General features: G+C 40.3%; 1 protein-coding gene across 1 annotated transcript in view; it reads left to right on the forward strand.

Annotated features, from left to right (window-relative positions):
* The window catches only part of LOC123763348 (neuroligin-4, X-linked), a 301,500-nt gene that overhangs the window by 185,234 nt on the left and 91,016 nt on the right, over positions 1-25,250 (forward strand). Inside the window, 1 exon segment of the mRNA XM_069303151.1 lies at positions 16,992-17,088. Within this exon segment, the coding sequence (XP_069159252.1) occupies positions 16,992-17,088 (97 nt within the window).

Raw genomic sequence — 25,250 nt, forward strand, 5'->3', positions numbered from 1 at the left:
TATTGTTAATAGAAACGTTATCCCTACAGACAAAAATCAGAGGATACAACTGACGATTTACTATAAAACCAGAAAAACGGCCAGCCTACTCATGAGAAACTCTCCTGACACAAAACAGAACGCTTTAAAAGAGACTAACGTCGTCTATGCCTTCAAATGCCCTCTTGGGGACTGTAAGCTCCAAAAAACCCAGTATATAGGCAAGACAACAACATCTCTTTCTAGGCGTTTAACGATGCATAAGCAACAGGGCTCCATTAAGGAACATATAATCTCTTCCCACAACCAAACCATCGCCAGAGAAATCCTAGTAAACAGCACAGAAATCATCGATAGATACAGCGATAGCAGGCGGCTTGACGTTTGCGAGGCACTACACATCAAGAAGTCAACACCAGCAATCAACAGCCAATTATTGCACAACTATATTCTACACACCTCAAGACTCCGCTCCAATATAGAAGCATCAAGAAATATGGACCAATAGGCTTTCTACAAACACTTCTATTCAATATCCATTGTTTCGTGTTCTGTCTTGTGTTGATGAAATTAATACCCTATTAATATCACCTCTTGTTCTGTGTTGTGTTGATGAAATTAATACCCTATTAATGCCACATCTTGTTCTGTCTTGTGTTAATGCCACATCACCCCTTCCACCTCACTCAAATGTAGATATAAAATCGGAGATGCGTAAGTTCTATTCAGTTGTGTATTTGTGAACTAAAGTCTTTGAAAATGTAATAAGTTTTACGAAACGCGCTCGTGTCGCGTCAGACTAGAAATAAAAATGAATTTTGGAGAATTGATTTTTGATTTACCTCAACAGTGAAAAGAAATGTACGAAAGATTGAGAAAATTCGTGTTAGAATTATTAATCTTACTTTTTCGGTCATATTTAATATATATATATATATATATATATATATATATATATATATATATATATATATATATATATATATATATATATATATATTAAATATATATATATATATATATATATATATATATATTAAATATATATATATATATATATATATATTAGTATATTTGGTAGCAGTCTTTCCTGTAGACATATATTATTAAATATGACCGAATTAATAATTCTAACACGAATTTTCTCGATCTTTCGTACATTTCTTTTCACTGTTGGTGGTAATTCAAAAATCAATTCTCCAAAATTCATTTTTATTTCTAGTCTGACGTGACACTTGAGCGCGTTTCGTAAAACTTATTACATTTTCAAAGACTTTAGTTTACACATACACAACTGAATAGAACTTACACATCTTCGATTTGTTTATATCTACATTTGAGTGAGGTGGATGGGGTGAGGTGGTATTAATAGGGTATTAAATTCCTAAACACAAGACAGAACACGAAACAATGGGTATTGAATGGAAGTGATTGTAGAAAGCCTATTGGTCCATATTTCTTGATGCTTGGAGTCTTGGAACGGAGTCTTGAGGTGGGTAGAATATAGTTGTGCATTAATTAGCTGTTGATTGCTGGTGTTGACTTCTTGATGTGTAGTGCCTCGCAAACGTCAAGCCGCCTGCTATCGCTGTATCTATCGATGATTTCTGTGTTGTTTACTAGGATTTCTGATTTCTGATTTCTCTGGCGATGGTTTGGTTGTGGGAAGAGATTATATGTTCCTTAATGGAGCCCTGTTGCTTATGCATCGTTAAACGCCTAGAAAGAGATGTTCTTGTCTTGCCTATATACTGGGTTTTTTAGGCTTACAGTCCCCAAGAGGGCATTTGAAGGCATAGACGACGTTGGTCTCTTTTAAAGCGTTCTGCTTTGTGTCTGGAGAGTTTCTCATGAGTAGGCTGGCCGTTTTTCTGGTTTTATAGTAAATCGTCAGTTGTATCCTCTGATTTTAGTCTGTAGGGATAACGTTTCTATTAACAATATCTTTCAGGACCCTTTCCTCCATTTTATGAGCTGTGGAAAAGAAGTTCCTGTAAAATAGTCTAATAGGGGGTATAGGTGTTGTGTTAGTTTTCTCTTCAGAGGTTGCATGGCGTTTCACTTTCCTTCTTTTGATGTCTTCGACGAAACCATTGGAGAAGCCGTTGTTGACTAGGACCTGCCTTACCCTACAGAGTTCTTTGTCGACTTGCTTCCATTCTGAGCTGTGGCTGAGAGCACAGTCGACATAGGCGTTAACAACACTCCTCTTGTACCTGTCTGGGCAGTCGCTGTTGGCACTTAGGCACATTCCTATGTTCTTTTCCTTAGTGTAGACTGCAGTGTGGAAACCTCCGCTCTTTTCCATGACTGTTACATCTAGAAAGGGCAGCTTCCCATCCTTTTCCATCTCGTAAGTGAAACGCAGCACGGAACTCTGCTCAAATGCCTCCTTCAGCTCCTGCAGATGTCTGACATCAGGTACCTGTGTAAAAATGTCGTCAACATACCTGCAGTATATGGCCGGTTTGAAGTTCATGTCGACTAAGACTTTTTGCTCGATGGTACCCATGTAGAAGTTTGCAAACAGGACACCTAGGGGAGAACCCATGGCGACCCCATCTACTTGCTTATACATGTGCCCATCCGGGCTCAAGAAGGGTGCCTCTTTAGTACAAGCTTGGAGTAGTTTCCTTAGAATATTTTCTGGCATGTCAAGAGGAGTACAGGCCGGATCACGATACACTCTGTCGGCTATCATCCCGATTGTCTCGTCCACAGGTACGTTGGTAAACAGTGATTCGACGTCCAACGAGGCTCTTATCCCTGTGGCCCGTGTGCCCTGCAGTAAGTCAACAAATTCCTTTGGAGACTTCAGGCTGAAGGCGCAAAGGACATAAGGATTCAGCAGGCCGTTGAGTCGCTTCGCCAGTCAGTACGTGGGTGTGGGTATGTGGCTAATGATTGGCCGAAGTGGGTTTCCAGGCTTGTGTGTCTTGACATTTCCATACGCATATCCAGGTTTATATTCCCCAATAATCTTTGGCAGGTGGAGTCCGGATTTCTTGGCGTTCACAGTTTCGATCAGTTTGTTGACCTTTGCTTTCAATTCGGCTGTAGTGTCCTTCGTTACCCTTTGGAATTTAGTTTGGTCAGAGAGTATGAGGTTCATTTTCGCCAGATATTCGTCTTTTTTAAGAATGACGTATATTGGCGACTTGTCACCTCTCCTGACAACTATCTCCTTGTTCTCACGAAGGCTTTTAGCTGCCGCTTTGAGCTCGGGGGACAGTATGGTGCTTCTGTAATTGCCTCGATTCTTTGCTCCTTCCGCAATAAGTTCTGCTTGTAAGGTATCTTTGGTGGTGACCTTCTTTTGTGTCTCGAGGTCGAATATGTCGTCCAACTGAATCTCCAACTCCACAAAGCGAAGCGGTAGAGCGAGGTTCTCGCTACATGCAGTCGCCGTTCAATCCTTCACCATTCAAGTGGTTGGGTACCATTCCTTCTCCCACCCCACCATCCCATACCAAATCCTTATCCTGATCCCTTCCCAGTGCTATATAGTCGTAATGCCTTGGCCTTTTCTCCTGATAGTTCCCTTCCCCTTCCACAAGGGTGGTAACAAAATGTTGGCTAGGACCGTACACTGGTTACATTAGCATCACACAAAGTTTTGAAGGAAGGAATAGGAGTAAAATATCCAGTTTTATGTAAATCAATTAACTCACCAACCCAGGTCAACATGTTTTAAAGAGTATGAATGTCGTGCCTGTCCCAATTACTCAACCACTGTGACAAAAACATGGAAACATTAAATTTAAACCAAAATGCAGATGTCATATATGCATACTTCACAAAGGTATTTGATAAATGTAACCATGGAGTGATAGCACATAAAAATAGCTTCAGAGGAATAACAGAACAACAGATAAGGTAAGGCAATGAATATTCAATTTCCTGTTAAACGGAATACAAAAAGTAACAGTCAATCACACAGAATCAAATCTGAGAATGGTGAAAAGTGTTGTACCCCAAGACACAGTCCTTGCACCACTACTTTTTTCACATCTTCATGTCAGATACAGTATAGACAAAAATACACTGCACAGCTTCGTATCATCCTTTGCAAATTATAAAAAAAAAATTGCCATGACAATTACCTCTGTAGAAGACGTTGAGAAACTACAAACTAATTCCAGATATAGTACTTTATATTTTAATAAAATATGAAGAACTTGAATGAAATACAGGATACAAGATATAATCAGATCTCTTCATAGAAGGAAAACGATACGTAAAGGATATGGGAATAATGATGTCAGACAATCTAACATTTAGTGAGCTTAACAAAGCAAAGAGCATTTCGCCAGGAAAATGTTCGGGTGGATTATGATATTCTTCAAATACTGAAATTCTTACTTTTTAGATTTCTTGTAGTTCCCTGCCTTGAGTACTGCATGATACTCACTTCCACTTTGAAGGAAGAGTTATGTGAAAAAGAGGTAATTTTTAACATATATGGCAAACATAAACATGGCAAAGCCCCTTAACCACTGTGCTGCTCGCTTTCCTAATACAGCACCACCCCTTCCACCTGTGCGCAGTAAATTCTCTGGAAAAAACTATTTTGTTTTTGAAAATGTTAAATACCCTTCCTTGATCACAGAAATGTAAAAAAAAAATCGAAATTGTACTTACTTTGGCCGCAATGGAGTCCGGAAAATGCCGTGTGATATCACGATTTGGTGGTCGCCCGAGACGTTGACTCCCGGAGGCAGTCGCTCGCCAGTGTCAGCATGCACGAGTTGCTCCCAATATTTTTTTTTTGTTAATTTTTTGCATTCATTTCCAATTACATTTGTTTTGTTTTTTCTTGTCAATCCTATGTATAATGAACACGTACACAATATTATAGCAGTAGAACATCCATTTTGTCCCAAGACACTGAGTTATGTGTCACAAATGTGTCCCACATATATTGCTCATATATCAAAATGTTCCATGTTCATTTATGTATATTTATAACATATTTATACACTATACACTATCACACACTATATACATTCACCATCAACACACTCAGAACTCCGTGAGTGTGAGATGCCACACCCCAGCCAGCCCTCCCTCACTCCTCCAACACCTAGCTTATTCCTTAAACCTAACTCGCCAACTTTCCTCCTCTCACCATACTGTTATTGTTTTTATTACACTTTTTACACACATAATGTATACGTATCTACATGTTTTATTCACCATAACTATGCAACTAAGCTGGTATTGTGTCCAAACAGCACAGTGGCCACCATAGACTGTATGAGAAATCACACAGCAGTTAGCAGACGACTCTACGAGTGCGACGCCACCTCCCTCGCCGATATGGCTTCCCCCAACATACTCCTGTTGCTGTTATTACACTCTTTACACACATTGTATATATCCATGTACATATGTGTTCTCCATAATGAACCATTAGGCTAGTATAGTGTGCTAAACAAGAGTAGCTGCCACACACAGTGACCCTACAGGATTTCCTCCTTCCAGGATTGTGGTGATGAATTAGCGCTGTGCGTAGTATTGTGGGAGGAGGAAGTTTGGTGAAGCAGGGGGGGGGGGGCCCTGCTTCACCAAACTTCCTCCTCCCACAATACTACGCACAGCACTAATTATCACCACAATCCTGGTCGCTAAATCCTGTAAATGAATAATTGACCACAAGTTCATTTTGTAAAGTAAGACCACCAGTCTCCGAGGTGTAGTGGTAAGACGCTCACCTGGCATTCCGCGAGCACTTTCTCATGGGTTCATATCCTGGCAGGGGAGGATTTACTGGGCGCAAATCCTTAACTGTAGCCTCTGCTTAACTCAACAGTAAAATGTGTACTTGGTTGTAAAAACGATTGTTCGTGGGAGTCGTATACCAGGGACCATAGGATTAAGAACTTGCCCGAAATGCTACGCGTACTAGTGGCTGTACAAGAATGTAAGAACTCTTGTATATATTTAAAAAAAGTAACATAAGAAGTCGTTTGAAGATTCCTTGATGGACGAAATATGGCTGTGGTGTTGTGGCTAGCGCTGAGAACATTGTGAACAGCATTGATTCACTGATATTTGAACATTGTACACAGTCATTATCACACAGTCTCTTCTGTAATACTATCATGGCTAAATAATACCAGTTATATATATACTCAGTATTTTGACATTATTAGGTGATGCTGTGGTCACAAGCTGAACAGCAGTGCAGTGAGCTCATGATGCCTGCACCAGCCCTGGTTGCTCACTCAGTACTGAGACTCTCACACCCGGGAGATGTGAACCCCATGTAGCCGCGGGAGTTTTGAATCATACGCTAAAAATATACGATCCCGGAGGCCCGTTGCGCACCCTCCCTGTCGAGCGCCTGCAGACACGTTGCGCAGTTCAGTGGTTAATTATCGGGACCATATCAAAGCACTTCAAATGTACTTTCTAGAAAGGAGATAAGAAAGGAATCACATAATATAAATAAATATGATACTGAAAGGTAGGGTCCCAAATATTAGTATACACAACAAAATAACAACCTACTGAAGAAGATATGATTGAAAATGCAAAATACAATGAAAAGTAGAGGTGCCATAGATACTATTAGAGAACAAACCTCAGAGGGCCATGGCTCTTCACTCAAGAAATATAAAGAAATATAAGATATATTGCAGAGACAATTGTCGACTTGCTCAAGAAACTACTTGAAAGGATCCTGCAGGAAGTGGTGGACCAATCTGTCCCCGAGGTGTAGTGCTTAAGACACTCCTCTGACGTTTCACAAGCACTTTGTACTGGGTTCGTATCCTGGCTGGGGAGGGTTTAAGGGTTTTTTGATATATACAAGAGTTTTTACATTCTTGTAAAGCCACTAGCACGCATAGCCATTTTGGGCAGGTTAACTGGGAATAAATCCTTAATTGTAGCCTCTGTTTACCCAACATTAAAATGAGTACCTGGTTGGTAAACAATTTGGCAGGGTTGTATTCCGAGGAACATAAGATTAAGGACTTGCCCTTAACACTATGCATGCTAGTGGCTGTACAAGAATGTAAGAACTCTTGTATATAAAATTAAATACAAAAATAAATACAATTTGTTTAATTGTAATGGATATGTGAGCTACTCCAACAGCAGCTTTATAAATCAAGTTATAATAAAATAAAATATTTATTCAGGTAAAAGTACATACATAGAAGATGAGTTACAAACATAATGTTGGATTTATAGATAGAGCTAGTACATACAATGACTAAGGCCACTAATATGCACAGCGTTTTGGGCACGGTGAGGGAGAAAAATCTTAGACTAAAGCTTAATACAAATTGAGATTAAAGTATAAATTGTTTTGAAAATGGAAAAAAAAGGAGGGGGGGGAGGGGGAACATGGCAGAAATCAGCAATTATACAACTTGGTCAACAAGCAGTATTGTTTGAAAAGAACAAAACATAGGTTGACATTTAGGGGGTAAGGTAGGTTACATGGAGTTTATTAGGTATTATTTAGTTTTTCTCTTAAACTGGTTGAGAGAGGTACAGCCTTTGACATGATTGGGAAGGTCATTCCTCATTCTGGGACCTTTGATTTGTAGAGCATTTCTAGTTTGGCTAAGGCACACTCTTGGAATATCAAATAGGTATTTGTTTCTGGTGTGATGCTCATGGGTTCTGCTACAACCTTCTAGGAATTATTTAAGGTCAGGATTGGCATTACAGTTCAGAGTTTTAAATATATAGAGTACACATGAAAGGATGTGCAGTGTCCTAATATCTAAAATATTCAAAGATTTACGTAAGAGTATCAAGTGCTGTCTGGGGCCAGAGTTAGATATTGTTCCAATAGCAACTTTGTGTTGAGTAATTAGAAGACTTAAATGATTTTGGGTAGTAGAACCACAAGCACAAATACCATGAATTGGTATAAGGGTAGATGAGGGAGTGAGAGAGTAATAGTGTCACCAGGGCAGGACGTGGTCCATAATATCTGATCTTAGGAAGAATGCCAACAGTTTTAGAAACTTTTTTTGCTATTTTTAGAATGTATCCCTGGAAATTCAGCTTGTTATCGATGAGAACACCAATGAATTTGCCATTTACTTTATTACTAATTTGGATATTGTTTCCAATTAAGAATAAACACTTAGATTAAATTGATTTGAGAATTTATTACCATACAAAATATAAAAAGTTTTGTCAATGTTAAGGATGAGTTTGTTAGCAGTTAACCAAAGAGGGACTTTATTTAGTTCAGTATTCACTGTGGCATTTAGAGCAAGAGGGTCAGGACTGGAGAAAATGAAAGTTGTGTCATAAGCAAATAAGATTCGTTTAAGGTGTTGAGAGGCATTTGGAAGGTCATTGTGGTGTTGTGTGTTACTGAGGAAGTTTTGGTTGTAAATAAATAAATAAATAAATGTTTATTTAGGTAAGGTACATACATACAAGAGATTTTACAAAGTTTGTTGGATTAATAGATAGAGCTAGTACATACAATACCTAAAGCCACTATTACGCAAAGCGTTTCGGGCAGGAAAAACATTAATGACTGAAGCTTAATACTAATGGGTATAAAGAATAAAATGTGTTGAGATCAAATAAAAATAGAGGTAAAAGAGAGGGGAACATGGCTGAAAAAGCAGCACAAATACAATTACAAATTATTACAGACAATTACATTCAAACAGCTGTTGTTTTGAAAAAAAAAAAAACAGACATGGGTTGACAACAGAGGGGTAAGGTAGGTTACAAGGAATTTATTAGGTAGTGCTTCGTTTTTATCTTAAACTGGTTGAGAGAGGTACAGTCTTTAACATGGTTGGGAAGGTCATTCCACATTCTGGGTCCCTTGATTTGAAGAGCATTTCTAGTTTGATTAAGTCGTACTCTAGGAATATCAAAACTGTATTTATTTCTGGTGAGGTGCTCATGGGTTCTGTTACAACCTTCAATGAATCTTTTGAGGTCAGGATTGTCATTACAGTTCAGCGTTTTATATATGTATAATAAACATGAGAGAATGTGCAGTGACTTAATATCTAACATATTCAGAGATTTGAGTAGGGGTACCGAGTGATGTCTGGGGCTAGAGTTGGATATTGTCCTAATAGCAGCTTTGTGTTGAGTAATTAGAGGACGTAAATGATTTTGGGTAGTAGAACCCCAAGCACAAATACCATAGTTGAGATATGGATAGATGAGAGAGTAATAGAGAGTCACCAGGGCAGGGCGGGGTACATAATATCTGATCTTAGAAAGAATGCCAACAGTTTTTGAAACTTTTTTTGATATATTTAGAATGTGTCCCTGGAAATTCAGCTTGTGGTCGATGAGAACGCCAAGGAATTTGCCATCTAATTTGTTACAAATTTGGGTATTGTTTATTTTGAGATTTATTTGATTAGAGGATTTATTGCCAAACAGAATATAGAAACGTTTTGTCAATGTTAAGGGTGAGTTTGTTGGCAGTTAGCCAAAGATGGACTTTCTTTAGCTCAGTATTTACCGTGGCATTTAGAGCAAGGGGGTCAGGACTGGAGCTAAATGAAGGTTGTGTCGTCAGCAAATAGAATTGGTTTGAGGTGTTGGGAGGCATTTGGAAGGTTCATTAATGTAGATGAGAAAGAGGAAAGGGCCAAGTATGCTGCCCTGAGGAACACCAATGTTGATGGGTATTGTGGGAGAAATTGTATTATTCACAGAAACATACTGGAGCCTGTCAGTAAGGTAAGATTTGAGGTATTGCAGGGAGTGTCCTCTGACTCCATAATGATGTAATTTAAGAAGAAGGTTTTGGTGGTTGACAGTGTCAAAAGCCTTACGCAGGTCCACAAATAACCCAACAGGGAACTCCTTTTTATCAAGAGCTGCGTGAATCAAGTTAATCATACTAATAAGTGCATCGTTAGTGCTTTTTTTGGGTCTGAGGCCATATTGACAAGAACTAAGTATATTGTGTTTGGCTAGAAAAGAGTAAAGCTGCTTGTAGATTAGTTTTTCAAATATTTTTGACAAGTTAGGCAGGATTGATATAGGTCTGTAGTTGTTAACATCTGTGAGATCACCACATTTGTGGACAGGGGTTACTCTTGCTTTTTTTAGAATGTCTGGAAAGGTTTGGAGTTCAAGTGGCTTGTTGAAGAGCAATGCAATAGCAGGGGCTAAAGATCTGGAGGCTTTTTTTGTAAATTAAAGTTGGTATCTCCTCGAGGGCACTAGACTTGGTTTTAAGGGAAAGGATTATCTCATTGACAGTCAGTGGAACTAGTAGGCTTTAGGTAGCAGAGACTGTGGATAGGTACCTGTAAGATAGTCCTTAACATCAGTACATGGAAGATGGAATATCATTTGCAAGGGATGACGCAATGGAAGAGAAGAACCTATTGAACTCAATAGCAGAATCAGAGGCTGAAAGCTGACCAACGTTATTGGAGAGGAGTGTTGGTTTGTTATTTAAAATCTTCTTTGATCCCAATATTTGTGAAATTGTGCTCCAAGTTTTTTTAATGTTGCTCTTTATTTGGGTAAATTTATCTTCATAGTATTTAGTTTTGGACTCGTCTAATTATTTTAGATAGCAATAACGAGTAATTCTTTGAGAATTCTTTGGAGACGGTTCCTAACCTATACTTCTTCTCAAGGTCATGTTTTTTGTTAATGGATTTAAGTATTCCCTTTGTAAGTCAAGGATTGTTAAGCCTTTTGTTTGTGACTTGTTTCGTTTGCGTAGGACAAGTGGGTGTTATAAAGGCTGAGAGTTGTTTGAAGAAAAGATTGCACTGCTAGGTTGATGTCTCCTATGTTACCTAACTCGGACTCCCAGTTGACATTATCAGCAGCAGTTATAAAATTGTTTATAGCAGTTTCATTGTGCAGCCTAAAGCTTAACTCCCTTGACTCAGGAGGTGGTTTGCTAATGTTAGTTAAGAGAAATGTGGGGTAATGGTCTGTAGTGCTACCGGTGATTATACCTGAAGTAAGCGGAGAGGTTATGTTGGTCCAGATGTGCTCTAGAGTCGTAGCAGTACTATCAGTGATTCTAGTTGGTCTAGTGATTAAGGGTATGAGGAAGCAGGAATTCATACAGTTGAGGAAGCTAACAGCAGTAGGGTGTTCAGGCTCGCAGAGGTCAATATTAAAGTCCCCTGCGATAATTAGATGGTTTTTGTTCAGTCTGTTATCTAGTATTAGATTTCTAAGGTTTGAATTGAATTCGGACACATCAGTGTTAGGAATTCTATAGACTGCACCCACAGTCAGGACAGACTCGGCACCCTTGACTCTGAAACTGGCGAAGATATACTCCCCACAGCAGTCTCTAGTTCTAATTATTTTTAAGCATGTTAGTTCTTGGTGGTAGTAAAGAGCAAGTAACCACCAAGCAAGTAAAGTAAAGAGCAAGCAAGTAAAGAGCAAGTAAAGGTGGTAGTAACCACCACCTCTCTGAATTTGACGACAGTTGTGAATTGCCGAGTAGTTAGGCATGTTAAAGAGTTGAGTAGTATCCTCTTTCAACCACGTTTCAGTGAGTATAATAAAAGAGAATTTGTTGTCAATAGTTTCAATCAAGGCACTAACATCATCGAAGTGTTTACCTAGAGATCTAACATTCAAGTTGATTACAGAGATAGGGTTGATATAAAGCCATTGCGTGGTTACTGACTTTAATACTTATAAACGATTACATGACTAGTAGCTACCAAGCTTGGCGGGCGTCCTGTACGCTCTATTGTTTACCTTCTCTTGGCGTCTGAGCCGCCGAACGTAGAAAAACGGATGGTACCATTTTCTGTGAACATGACATCCCTCCTTTTCTTTAAAAAGAATGAATATAGGATGTCTACCATGCTTGTAGCACAAAGCAAAGTTATTGACACAAAGTAAGTTATTAACATATCAAGAGATATTGCATACCTTTAACATTAATTAAGCACACAAAGAATTTAAACAACTTAATCTTTACCACAAAGGATTTCAATGTTAAAAATACAAATGCAATGTTAAACAAAAATGAAAGAAACTGTAATACAAAGTTACAAAATATTGAATGAGAGATCTGCATTATTCAAACAATATTAAATTTAGTTCAGCATAATAAGTAAATACTTTGTATTACATGGGAACACAATTATTCATCAAATCGTGTAGGGCGTTTAACTTGCCGTTTAGGACGAGAGTCCTTAAATACAAGAATATCCCTTGATGAATTGTTTGTCGGGTTATAGCTCATTTTTTTCTTTTTCCTTTGTACGACTTTGCACTTCATCATTTTCTACACTAGTTGGAATCACTTTGAAATAAGCCATATTACGTGTTATACTATGATCTCTATTACTAGCTGTTACCATAGTTCCTTTTACACTAATCACTTTATATGGTTTTGTATCATACGGCATATCTAGCTTTCCCTCTTTTTTCTTTTTAACGAGAACAGTATCTCCAACCTTTATGAATTCTTTCTTTGCACGTTGATCATGAGCAATTTTAATTTTGCCCTTGGCTAGTGCATCCTTCTGAGCGAGACGTTTATCCGTTACCTCGGCTGGCATGACGGGTAGTGCGATTCTCATAGGACGTCCAAATAAGATTTCACCAGGCGACTTGCCCAGTGTTCCATGCGGTGTTTGCACGGTAGTTCCTGAGAAAAGCATACATAGCTTGTTTCCAGGATCGTCCTTCGGCATGAGCACAGCGTACCGCTTTCATAAGAGGTTGCATGAATGTCTCGACTTCTCCATTTGCTTGAGGATGTAGTGGCACCACACGGCGGTGTTTGAATCCAATATGCTCAGCAAAGTTGACGAAGTCTTGTCCATTGAATGGCGGTCCATTGTCCGTCTTGACAACTTCAGGAATGCCAAAGTTTGAAAAGATCTTGTCGAGTTTCGGGATGACAGCCTTTGCAGATGTGGAAGTGATGATTTCTACTTCTGGATAACGTGAGTGATCATCAATGACTACCATCAAGTACTCTCCAGTTGGTAGCGGTCCGCAGAAGTCCATCGATACTTCCGTCCATGGTGCAGCAGGTAGTGGTGAAGGTTGTAGAGGTGTTGGTCTTGAAGTATCCACTGCAGCTTGGCAAGGGACACAGGCATCATGCATATCCTTTGCTTGACGATCAATGCCAGGAAACCACACCTTTTCTCGTAGCAGCTGTTTGGTCCTAACAAGACCTTGGTGTCCTTGATGTGCAAACTTCAGAGCACGTTGCTGGAGAACAGCTGGAATGACAATACGAGTACCTCGCAGCACGGTGTCGCGTTGTTGCGTAACACTTAATTCTGTCTGGATGTGTTCAAGTGCTTTGAATGCATCTTGGTCAACTCCTGAGGGTGGGATGCGTGGAAGCTTTTTCTTAGTCAATGCATCCACTGTTGCTTGCAGAGTGGTCCTCTAGGGTTGCAGTACTGGATTTCATCAAGAGTGAGAGCCTTAGGGACTGCATCACAGGTTACAGAGTGTACATATTCCTCGGCAACTTGAATTACATCTGGGTTGATATGCAGATGAACTTTGCTATCAGTAGAACAATCCATTGGTTCAAATCGATCAAAAAATTCAACAACAGTAGCATCAACATTGTTTGCAGATTCCACTGCTACAGCATTAGAAAGCTGAAGTAGCCCCAATTTGGTTGAAGTCTTGTAACTGAGTAGAGACTCCTTTGCATTCCTAACAACATGGAATGTAGTAGTGAGCAATGCACTTTTTGACTTAATCTCTGCAGTGAAAGTTCCAATCACTGGCAAGGCTACCTTTGAAACAGAGGCAGTGGCTTTGCCATTATAGTTCTCAAGCTTTGGGAACTGTTTTTTAAATTTCTCATAGTGGCACTCAGCAATGGTGTCAATGTTTGACCCAGTGTCAATGAGAACTTTGAGACAAATACCAGCAATGTATACACATGTCTCTGGGTTGTTTGGACGATTATTCCATTCTGTGATTGCTTGTACTCAATAAGTATAATCACAATCACTGTCATCTGAGACTGGTTGTAATGAAATGTTGTCTTGTACATTGTTAACATTCTGGATATGGGGTGCAATATTGTGTTTACCACCTCGACCCCTATGACCTGATCCTCGTACAGTGCTTTTATTCACTTGACTGTGGCTTCTTTAGTGCGGAACGACACATAGCACCAAAATGACCTAGTTTTCCACATTCATAGCACTTCTTACCTTGAGCAGGACAAACATTATCTTGGTGTGGGTAGTCTCCTCCAAAATTGTAACATTTATTGTTGACACCTTCTGATGTGAGTCGTTGTGACTGCTTGAGTCTTGTTCCATGACTCCAGGTGTGATGTGGTTCTCGGCTCAATTTACTGTTAGGTTTGGCATGATATCTTCTTTGATCACGGTGTTCTCCCTGAACCTTACATACCTCATCACTGTTAGTAACAGTGGCAGAACCGTTGTTGGCACTTGCACTCCATGACACGAGCATTATGTGCAGAATCTTCCATTCGACGAGCAATATCCAGTATCCTGGTAAGAGTACTTTCATCGTCAGCAAGTTCTAGAGCTCTTCGACGAAGACGTGTAGATGTGCATGTTTCAATTATTTGCTGTTTGATTTCTTTGTCAACATCAGCAAACTCACAATGGGCTGCTAAGCCCTGCAGACGTGTGTGGTATTGATCCACAGTTTCATTAGAGAGTTGTCTGGCTCTCCTGAAATGCATAATTTCCATTGCAGTGTTTTGTCTTGGTTTAAAATGTTCTGTTAATTTGGCTTTGGCAATATCATAATCTTTGGCACCTCCAGTGTCTTTCAGTGTATCAAAGATGTCACAAACTCTATCACCTGCATAATGAAATAGAAAGGCACGCTTTCTTTCAGCACTTTTGATGTCAGAAACTATCAACAAATTTTCAAACCTTTTAAGCTATTTGACCCACCTCTGTGAGAGGTTTGTCTGGTCACAGTCATGATCAAATGCAAGAAACTGAGGTATATTTGCCATTTTTACTGAATAAATGTAAACTTATCACTTAAATGTTCCTCAGAATATTAAACACTTACTGCACTGTATATGTTAGTCAAGAATTCACTGTAATTACTTTAATTTTGCAAAGCACACAAGCATATTAATGCAAAAGTTCACAACAGTGCACAATATAGCAGCAACTGACTTCTTACCTAGACCTTGTGTACATGTGTTGTTTCTACTCACAGCAGCAGCACAGCAGTTGTCAGCAGTTGGTACAGCAGTTATTAGCAGTTGGTACAGCAGTTGGTAGCAGTTGATACAGCAGTTGGTGCAGCAGTCAGTATCACAGTTGTATTTGCTGTATACAAAACCTGATGTTTTGTATACGAAACGCGCTATGTGCTACAATTCTTCACGCTGTACTCACCTAGTTGTACTCACCTAATTGTGCTTGCGGGGGTTGAGCTCTGGCTCTTTGGTCCCGCCTCTCAACTGTCAATCAACAGGTGTACAGGTTCCTGAGCCTATTGGGCTCTATCATATCTACACTTGAAACTGTGTATGGAGTCAGCCTCCACCACATCACATCCTAATGCATTCCATTTGTCAACCACTCTGACACTTAAAAAAGTTCTTTCTAATATCTCTGTGCCCAAATGAGCCACAGAGATATTAGAAAGAACTTTTTTAGTGTCAGAGTGGTTGACAAATGGAATGCATTAGGAAGTGATGTGGTGGAGGCTGACTCCATACACAGTTTCAAGTGTAGATATGATAGAGCCCAATAGGCTCAGGAACCTGTACACCTGTTGATTGACAGTTGAGAGGCAGGACCAAAGAGCCAGAGCTCAACCCCCGCAAGCACAACTAGGTGAGTACAGCTAGGTGAGTATAGCGTGAAGAATTGTAGCACATAGCGCGTTTCGTATACAAAACATCAGGTTTTGTATACAGCATCAAAGCAGTCGTTACGTACACAGCGTCGGCAGATTCCCAGATTCCTTAGTACACAGCTTCAGTCAGCACATAGCATTGGTTAGCACATAGCTTGGGTTAGCACACAGCACTGGATAGCACACAGCATCAGTTAGCACGTAGCATCGGGTATGGTGCTCACAGACAGCACGACTTCTCCTTCCTCCTCCGTGGGCGAGACAGCATGTTCTTCCTTGTGTTTTAAGCAGAACAAATACCTGCATTCACAGTTCATCCTCGTTGCCAGTGTGGTGTTGTGTGTTACTGAGGAAGTCTTGGTTGTAAGGGTTGATATAAAGCCATTGCTTGGTTACTGACTTTAATACTTATAAACGATTTCATAACTAGTAGCTACCAAGCTTGGCGGGCGTCCTGTACGCTCTATTGTTTACCTTACCTCGGCGTCTGAGCCGCCGCACATAGAAAACGGATGGTACCATTTTTTGTGAACATGACAGTCATTAATGTAGGATGAGAAAGAGGAGAGGGCCAAGTATGCTGCCCTGAGGAACACCAATGTTGATGGGCAGGGTGGGAGAAATGGAATTATTCACAGAAACGTACTGAAGCGTGTCAGTAAGGTAAGACTGAAGGTATTGGAGGGAAGTGACCTCTGACTCCATAATGTGTAATTTAAGAAGAAGATTTTGGTGGTTGACAGTGTCAAAAGCCTTACATAGGTCAACAAATAACCCAACAGGGAACTCATTTTAAACTCATGAACTCATCATAAGACAAGCCTGGCCCCAGAGTGGGCTTGGGGAGTAGAAGACCTTCAGAACTGTCTTTAGGTAAATTCCAAGATCTTCTTTTATGGTGCAATAATTCATTTTCGGTGTAGATAAGGAAGATCAGAAATCTGAATAGAATATTTCAGATTAATCAAAATGTTTTGCAATGCTTGTTTTGAGAGTACTTGGTGTTTGTAAATCTGTTTTTTGCCATTATTGTTACCTGATTTTTTTACTATTATTTTTTTGATGATTAAAAAAAAACATGATTTTTTTTACCATTATTCACAATATGCCTTTTGCTTATACCTATGATATACCTATACCAAGCATAGGTATAATGCAAACTAGAGAGCTAAAAGAGAGGAGGATGATGAAACAAGTGTAGTGTATCTCCCTAGGTGGAACTGGAGACCCCACAGTTTCTGTCATCCATTGGTCCCAGCGTGGATGGGGTCACTATACGACCTGACTGGAAGGAGCAGCACACAAAGATGGGTGAGAAATGCTAAAATACCACTTTGTTCCTTTTTTTCCAATTTTTCTTTGTCGATATTAAGCAAAACCTACTGAAGATACTCTGCCAAACCCTTTCCTTGTATCATATTATAAACTACCAAGATCTCTCTTCTTAAATAATATTGCATTACAATATCCTTTACAGCCTTGATATGCTAAAACCTACTTTATTTATATGTCGTTGTCTCTATTTTTATTGCCTGTAAGCTGATATTAATCCTGAAATCAATCTTTTAATTATCTTATCTATAATAAACAGCACATTGAAAGTCATTAATGCAGTTACTATATGGCAAATAATACTAAGACAAACTTGAACCTTAATTATAGTCTATCAATATTTGACCTAAATGTCAGATCACTTGCCCTTTAAAGTGAGGTTATTGTCATAGGTTAATCCCTGGGGTAATGCAATATGTTCATTTTGTTATCATCACCTAGGTTTTATACTAAATTTACCTGAGGGGGCACTGACACTCTAATGGCCTTCGATGAGAACAGGAATCTGGCGGCTTGTCAAAGGTTCCCCCTTCCCATTTGTCCTGATGATTTTTTCAAGTTGGATTTTCAAATTCTGCAGTGTTTTGGCATTTATGGTTTCAGTTGATAGGCAGTTCCATGGGTTTATAACCTTGTGGGTGAATAAAGCATCTCCTGTTTTTAGTCCTACATTGTGGCTTGTTGAGCTTAAAACTGTTGTTCCTGGTTCATGTTACAACTGACCTTTTGAAGATGTTGCCTGGATTAATATCCTTCAAATTGTTCAGAATTATAAAATGTTTCGATGAGATTCACCCTAGTCATGTCTGGTTTACAGTGATGTTAATGCTGTGCTCCTCAACCATTCCTGGTATGAGAATTGACTCAGAAATGAGTTCCAGAATGATTTTTGTTGCCTGGTGTTGAACTTTCACCAATACAGCTATGTCTTTCTGATGATGAGGGCTCCATGCCTGGATCCCTCCTGGGATCAAAGCCTGGAAAAGATCATCAAGGCAAATGAGTGGGAGAGGAACCATCGATAAGCCGCCAGCTTCCTGTCCTCATTGAGGCTAGTAGTGTTAGTGGCCCCTCAAGTAAATTCAGGTAAATTAAAATAATCTAAGTGAGGGCACACCAAAGATTTATGCAGTAGAATAACTACCTTCTTTTCCGAAAGTCAAAGGTTCACTTGATTACTCCTAGGGTTCGGATAGCTTTTCTGAGGGGAGCCCCTTCGGCTCCCTGGAGCTATTTGGCTGATATGTGTTATATTAGTCCGGAGCATCAGTCAATTGGAGTTCAGCCTACCAGGGCCACGAGCCAGAACCTAGCCCCCCTCAGAGAGGAAAAGGTCGCAATGGCCTATGGAAACCCCATGTATTTGGGAGCATTCCATATCTGCCATCGACCGGGGTTGGCACCAAGAAAGGTAAGCATACAAAAACAGACCCCACAAGTTAAGAAAAATTGCAACGGAAGACCGAAAAGAGAGGCAGAACTCCTGCACTTATGAAACAAACAAAAAAGCAAACAAGCCAACGTCACAATCTGCCGACCACCACTTGTCCGTGCAGCTCCCCCCCCCCCCTTCTCCGATAGAGTGACAGGGGAGTCCTGGACCCCAGCTGTGCTGGCTACCCAAGAACTATAGTTAGTAAGCTATTGTGGTCCGGGGCAAATGTTGACCTGGCCTCTGATTCCTTGGCAATTGTGTACCTTAGTGGTACACAACTGCCAAGGCCACGAAAACCCCAGCTGGCCCCAAGGGCGGGGTAAGAGCTAAGCGGCAAAGATGGAAAGATGGAAGCAGTTTCCGAAAGCACTATGAAAGGGATCCCTAGAACCCAAGGGCAGTACTTACAGGATGCCTAGGGAAGAGAATTCTAAAGCGCATCCATCCCCAGTACTCTCAAAGTTCTCCTGGCCACGGCTCCACACACACACAGCAGAACACAATGCATTGTTAACAATGCATAAACAACAGGGCTCCATCAAGAAACTTATAATCTCTTCTCACAATCAGACCCTCACCAGAAAAATCTAAACAAACAACACAGAAATCATCGATAGATACAGCGATAGCAGGAGGCTCGACATCTGCGAGGCACTACACATCAAACAGTCAACACCAGCAATCAACAGCCAATTAATGCACAACTATATTCTACCCACTTCAAGACTCCGAACCAATATAGAAGATTCAAGTGGAAGTATGGGCCAATAGGCCCTCTGCAGTTACTTCCATTCTTATGTTCTCATATCCAAGTAATACCCATTGTTTCGTGTTTTGTCTTGTGTTTATCACAAGTTTGTTCACACGTCACCCAAAACTGTTGTACCATATCACCTCACCCAAATGGAAATATATATATATATATATATATATATATATATATATATATATATATATATATATATATATATATATATATATATATATATATATATATATATATAAATATATATATATATATATATATATATATATAAATATATATATATATATATAAATATATATATATATATATATATATATATATATATATATGTCGTACCTAGTAGCCAGAACTCACTTTTCAGCCTACAATGCAAGGCCCGATTTGCCTAATAAGCCAAGTTTTCATGAATTAATATATTTTCTCTAATTTTTTTCTTATGAAATGATAAAGCAACCCATTTCATTATGTAAGAGGTCAATTTTCTTTTATTGGAGTTAAAATTAACGTAGATATATGACCGAACCTAACCAACCCTACCTAACCTAACCTAACCTATCTTTATAGGTTAGGTTAGGTTAGGTAGCCGAAAAAGTTAGGTTAGGTTAGGTTAGGTAGGTTAGGTAGTCGAAAAGCAATTAATTCATGAAAACTTGGCTTATTAGGCAAATCGGGCCTTGCATAGTAGGCTGAGAAGTGAGTTCTGGCTACTAGGTACGACATATATATATATATATATATATATATATATATATATATATATATATATATATATATATATATATATATATATATACTTCAGTGCTACACAAGCAGGAGGAGCTGCCAATCACCGGGAAGCGGCCAAGTCACGTAAATACAGAGACCTTGAGCACCACTACAATTTTGTCCCCATTGCCTCAGAGACACTTGGTGCCTGGGGTAAAAGTGCTGCTAGCTTTTTGAAGGAGTTGGGGTCTAAGCTAATCGAAACAACTAGAGACCCTAGAGCTGCCAGTTTTCTTTATCAGCGCCTTAGTGTGGCAATCCAGAGAGGAAATGCTCACTGCATTCATGGTTGCTGCCCGCCATCTGAGGAGCTGGAGGAGCTATTCAACTTGTGACAAGCAGCCTTGAACCTTGCATGTAATCAATATTGTAACTTTTTTTTGTGTAATGACATTTTCAAATAAAGTTAGATAAATATACACACATACCAAAAGAATAGGGGTGGTAGGAGAAGAAAATATCAAAGTGTTCAGTGAGGATCCACAAGGTCTTCTCTGAGTACTCTTTATTTTCTTCTCCGAGGCTATGGGTCCCTACACTTGCACCAGAGGTGGTACCCCTTCTATATATATATATAGAAGGGGTATATATATAGGTATATATATATATATATATATATATATATATATATATATATATATATATATATATATATATATATATATATTTACGTATATACTTATTACTTATATATGTATACATGTGCCATTGAGCAACATTTACTGAAATTATATTTATCAAATTTGCGCCCTTTAACCATTAAACTGTGCAACGCACCTGCAGGCTCGTGTCTGGTTTGTGCAACGAGTCCCCGGGTTTTTGTATTTTTCACGTTCCATTCAAAAGTGGTGCAGTGACCCGGGTACGAAATGGATGCCTTGGGGCCCCAGTGATCGTCCGCCAACTTGAAAAAAAATCCCAGCATGCCCCGCGGCCGTGGGGAGCCTCAGTTTGAAAGCAGCATCCATGTCTAACGCATCGTCTACGATCTCTTGCTCCACAGTGACCCGTGGTCATGGAAAACGACTGTCTGAGGAGGAGATACCTAGACTATGATCCAGAGAAAGATCTTACACAGAGGACTGATATGAGTGAGGGAGAAACTGAGGTAGATCCTGTGGCAAGCGTGTATGGTACACGCACCGTGACTGCCTGCCTCGCCGCCCTGGGTCAACATCGTTATCATCACCACCACCACCATGTATGTCGGTAGATGCAAATTTATTTAGTGACAGTACATACAATGAATAGTTCTCCCGGTTCAGTGACATAGGCCCCAATACCAGTAGTGTGGACAACCTGAGTACAAGCAGCGAGGGTGTTACCATGCGGGGCTTTGGTGCCTCAGCAACCTGTCGCAGCAGTTAGGAACATGCTTCACAGCAACGGGACGATGACGACAGTGGCCCCTTAACATCAGGTATTCGTGGTAGGCCTTCGGTACGTAAATCTGCCTCATCGCCTAGTATGCCCTCACGCAGCACCAGCCGCAGACGACGTAGCCGTGTTTTTGGTGCTCGTGGTGGTGTTGGCCGTGGTGTTGGCGCCATCACCAAACCCCACTGTGTACTTGTGTGGGAGGATTGTCCCACATTTGTCCCTCACATACCAATGCTAGCGATTTTGGCGTTACACTATTATTTCCATATACGGGTGATGATATGGCAGAAATGGAATATTTCAAGGCATATTTCGACAATGAATTCATGACGCATCTTGGGACAGAGACAAACAGGTTTGCTCACAGCCTCATAGACACCGGCATTTTACCTGCTTCACGCCTCACGCGATGGAAAGACACGACAGTTGACGAAATGTACGTGTTTCTGGCACTCAGTATGATGATGAAACACTCCGAGAAAGCTGTCGTCCAGAATTATTGAAGCAAAGACTGCCTAGTTCCATCGCCCGTGTTCAACCACTATATGTCACGTGATAGGTGCCTCTTGATTCTCAGGTGCCTGCATTTCGAGAATAATGCAAATGAGGAGAGGAACGACAGACTGTGGAAGGTACGGAAGGTGTTCAGTGACATGAGAGGGAAGTTCAGGGAATATTTTGTATCTGGACAGAATGTGGTTATCTACGAGTTGCTAGTACTGTTCAAGGGGCGACTGACATTCAAGCAGTACATCCCATCGAAGCGGCACCGTTTTGGACTAAAGTTTTTCGAGTTGTGCGACTGTGAGACTGGTTTAGTGTTGGACATGATATTGTATTCTGGTACAGACGTCGACATACCAGCTCAAGATAAACACGGGTTCTCCGGCAGTGTCGTAAAAACCCTGATGGAACCGTTGCTGAACAAGGAGCATATACTGTTCACCAACAACTATTACACCAGCCCCTTATTGACCAGGGGCCAGATTCACGAAAGCACTTACGCAAACACTTACGAACCTGTACATCTTTTCTCAATCTTTGGCGGCTTTGTTTCCAATTACTAAACAGTTAATGAGCTCCGAAGCACCAGGAGGCTGTTTATAACAATAACAACAGTTGAATGGGAAGTTTTCATGCTTGTAAACTGTTTAATAAATGTAACCAAAGTCGTCGAAGATTGAGGAAAGATGTACACGTTCGTAAGTGCTTGCTTAAGTGCTTTCGTGAATCTGGCCCCAGATACCTCCTTGCTCATAACACCGGCGTATGTGGCACTGTGAAGGCCCAAAGGAAGGAAATGCCAGTGTTCGGTATTGGTGTAGCAGTGGGTGATTGCCAGCGCCACGGGCGCACAGGGAATGATGACTAGCCAAAGTAAGTATAATTTCGAATTTCTGCTACCATACCTGTAATCAGGGAAGGGTTTTTGATACTTTCAAAAATAAAAATAATTTTTTCCAGAGAATTTATTTCCTGCACACTGGGGGGGGGTGTCATATTTGGAAGCAGAGCAGTTGAAGGGTTAAGGGTTAATAGATAAGACTAACCAAGCTGTAATAGATGATCAAAGAGTAGCAAACACTCTAAATGATTATTTTAATCCTAAAACCTTGAACTCTTTAATCCTTGAATCTGAGAATGATATCCAAGGATGCAAGGATTAAAGGTTGCATGACATCTCATTACCCACACAAATGTTTGAAGGAGGGTTGGAGAATTAATTTAGGGATATAACCATAAAATTCGAAATAATTAGAGAGAACATTGACAAACTGTAAAAACTCCAAAGCCTCCAGTGTGGATGGAATCCAGTCCAAAGTATTCAAGGAACTGGAAGAAGAACGATACCTATTTTTGCCAGAAACTACTTTTCACAAAATATCTGGAGCAAGGGGTATTCCCGCCTGTATTGGAAATATGCAAATGTTACTCCTAATTACGAAAAAGGTACAAAGAGCTCAGCAGAAACCTACTGGCCAATCAGCTTGACATCACACATCTGCAAGCTCATGGAGAGAATCCTCAGGGCTGGGAATCCTTCATCAACTTTCAGCGAACAACCTTGTTCAATCGATACAACATGGATATGTTAAAAACCGATCCTGCCTTGCAAACTTGCTCACATTTTTGGAAACGGTAATCAGCTATTCAGACAAAGGCCTTAACCACTTAACTGCGCCAACCAAGTATTCTCAGTCGGTGGGAAACTGCACCACCCGAGAAAACTCTTTTTGATTTACACACAGAAACCACAATTGCGTGATGCATCAAATGAACAAATCCACAAAGGCCGTGACGAGGATTCGAACCTGAGTTCAAGAGCATCCCAGACGCTGCCATAATTGACTGAGCTACGACATGGTCAAAAGGAGTTGAAACCAAAGTTCTACTTAACTTACTGGATCCTGCAGCCTCTCCGAGGCACAAACCAGGATTTTACACAACTCCCCCCATGCACTCGAGCTATGCCAATAGGCCGTTCTCCCTCTTCGCCCTTACTTCATTACACACAGAAATCACAATTGCGTGATTCATCAAATGAACAAATCCACAAGGGCCGTGACAAGGATTCGAATCTGCATCCGAGAGCATCCCAGACGCTGCCTTAATCGATTGAGCTACGACATGATCCAAAGGAGTTGGAACCGAAGTTCTATTGAACTTACTGGAGGTCAACTCCTTTTGACCATGTCGTAGCTCAGTCAATAAATGCAGTGTCTGGGATGCTCTTGGATGCAGGTTTGAATTCTCGTCACGGCTCTTGTGGATTTGTTCATTTGATGATCACGCAATTGTGATTTCTGTGTATAATGAAGTAAGGGCGAAGAGGGAGAACGGCCTATTGACATAGCTCGAGTGCATGGGGGGAGTTGTGTAAAATCCTGGTTTGTGCCTCGGAGAGGCTGCAGGATCCAGTAAGTTCAGTAGAACTTTGGTTTCAACTCCTTTTGACCATGTCGTAGCTCAGTCGATTAAGGCAGTGTCTGGGATGCTCTCGGATGCAGGTTCGAATCCTCATTACGGCCGTTGTGGATTTCTTCTTTTTTATTTTTTCGTACCCGTTCTAAATGTGCTCGAGGTTGGTTGTGTACGAAATAGACTCTTAGGACCTCCAGTGAGAGGCTGCCATCTTGGAAAAAATTCCCAGTATTCCCTAGGGCTATTGGCTGGGTTAGTACTGAGTGAGCAACCATGGGTGGTGCACGTGCCTCTGGCTCCCAAACACCTGTCCGACGCGGTGTTGAAAGATCGCGCTCTGTCGGTGAAATTCAAACCTTATTGTTTGAAGAACATAAAGGTCAAAATATTGGTGAAGCTAGGCGCAATAAGGACCTAACACAAAGATCGGAACCATCTGATACAAGTAGCATAGATGAACAGTGTTAGTGGCTTCCATGGTGGTGTTTTCCATAGATATTTTCAAGAATATCTGAATCTCTTCTTGACTGAAGGATACTCTTTGAGGCTGGCTGAATCTCTTCCAGATTGAAGGACACTCTTTGGGGCTGGCTGAATCTTTTCCTGTGTGGGACCTTACAAAGCGATCTTTTCACGACTACCTTAAAAATTTATCTTTTCCTGTAATTTTTTCAGGACTACCTTAAGTTTTAAGGTAGTCAAAGGTGGCAAACCTTTGAACCTTTTCCAGTTTGGTCTTATGCTTGACTAGATATGGACTCCATGCTGGAGCCGCATACTCCAGGATTGGTCTGACATATGTGGTATATAATGTTCTGAAAGATTCCTTACACAAGTTTCTAAAGGCCGTTCTTATGTTAGCCAACCTGGTAT

The sequence above is a fragment of the Procambarus clarkii genome, chromosome 49 (genome assembly GCF_040958095.1).
Source record: "Procambarus clarkii isolate CNS0578487 chromosome 49, FALCON_Pclarkii_2.0, whole genome shotgun sequence".
Taxonomy (NCBI): Eukaryota; Metazoa; Arthropoda; class Malacostraca; order Decapoda; family Cambaridae; genus Procambarus; species Procambarus clarkii.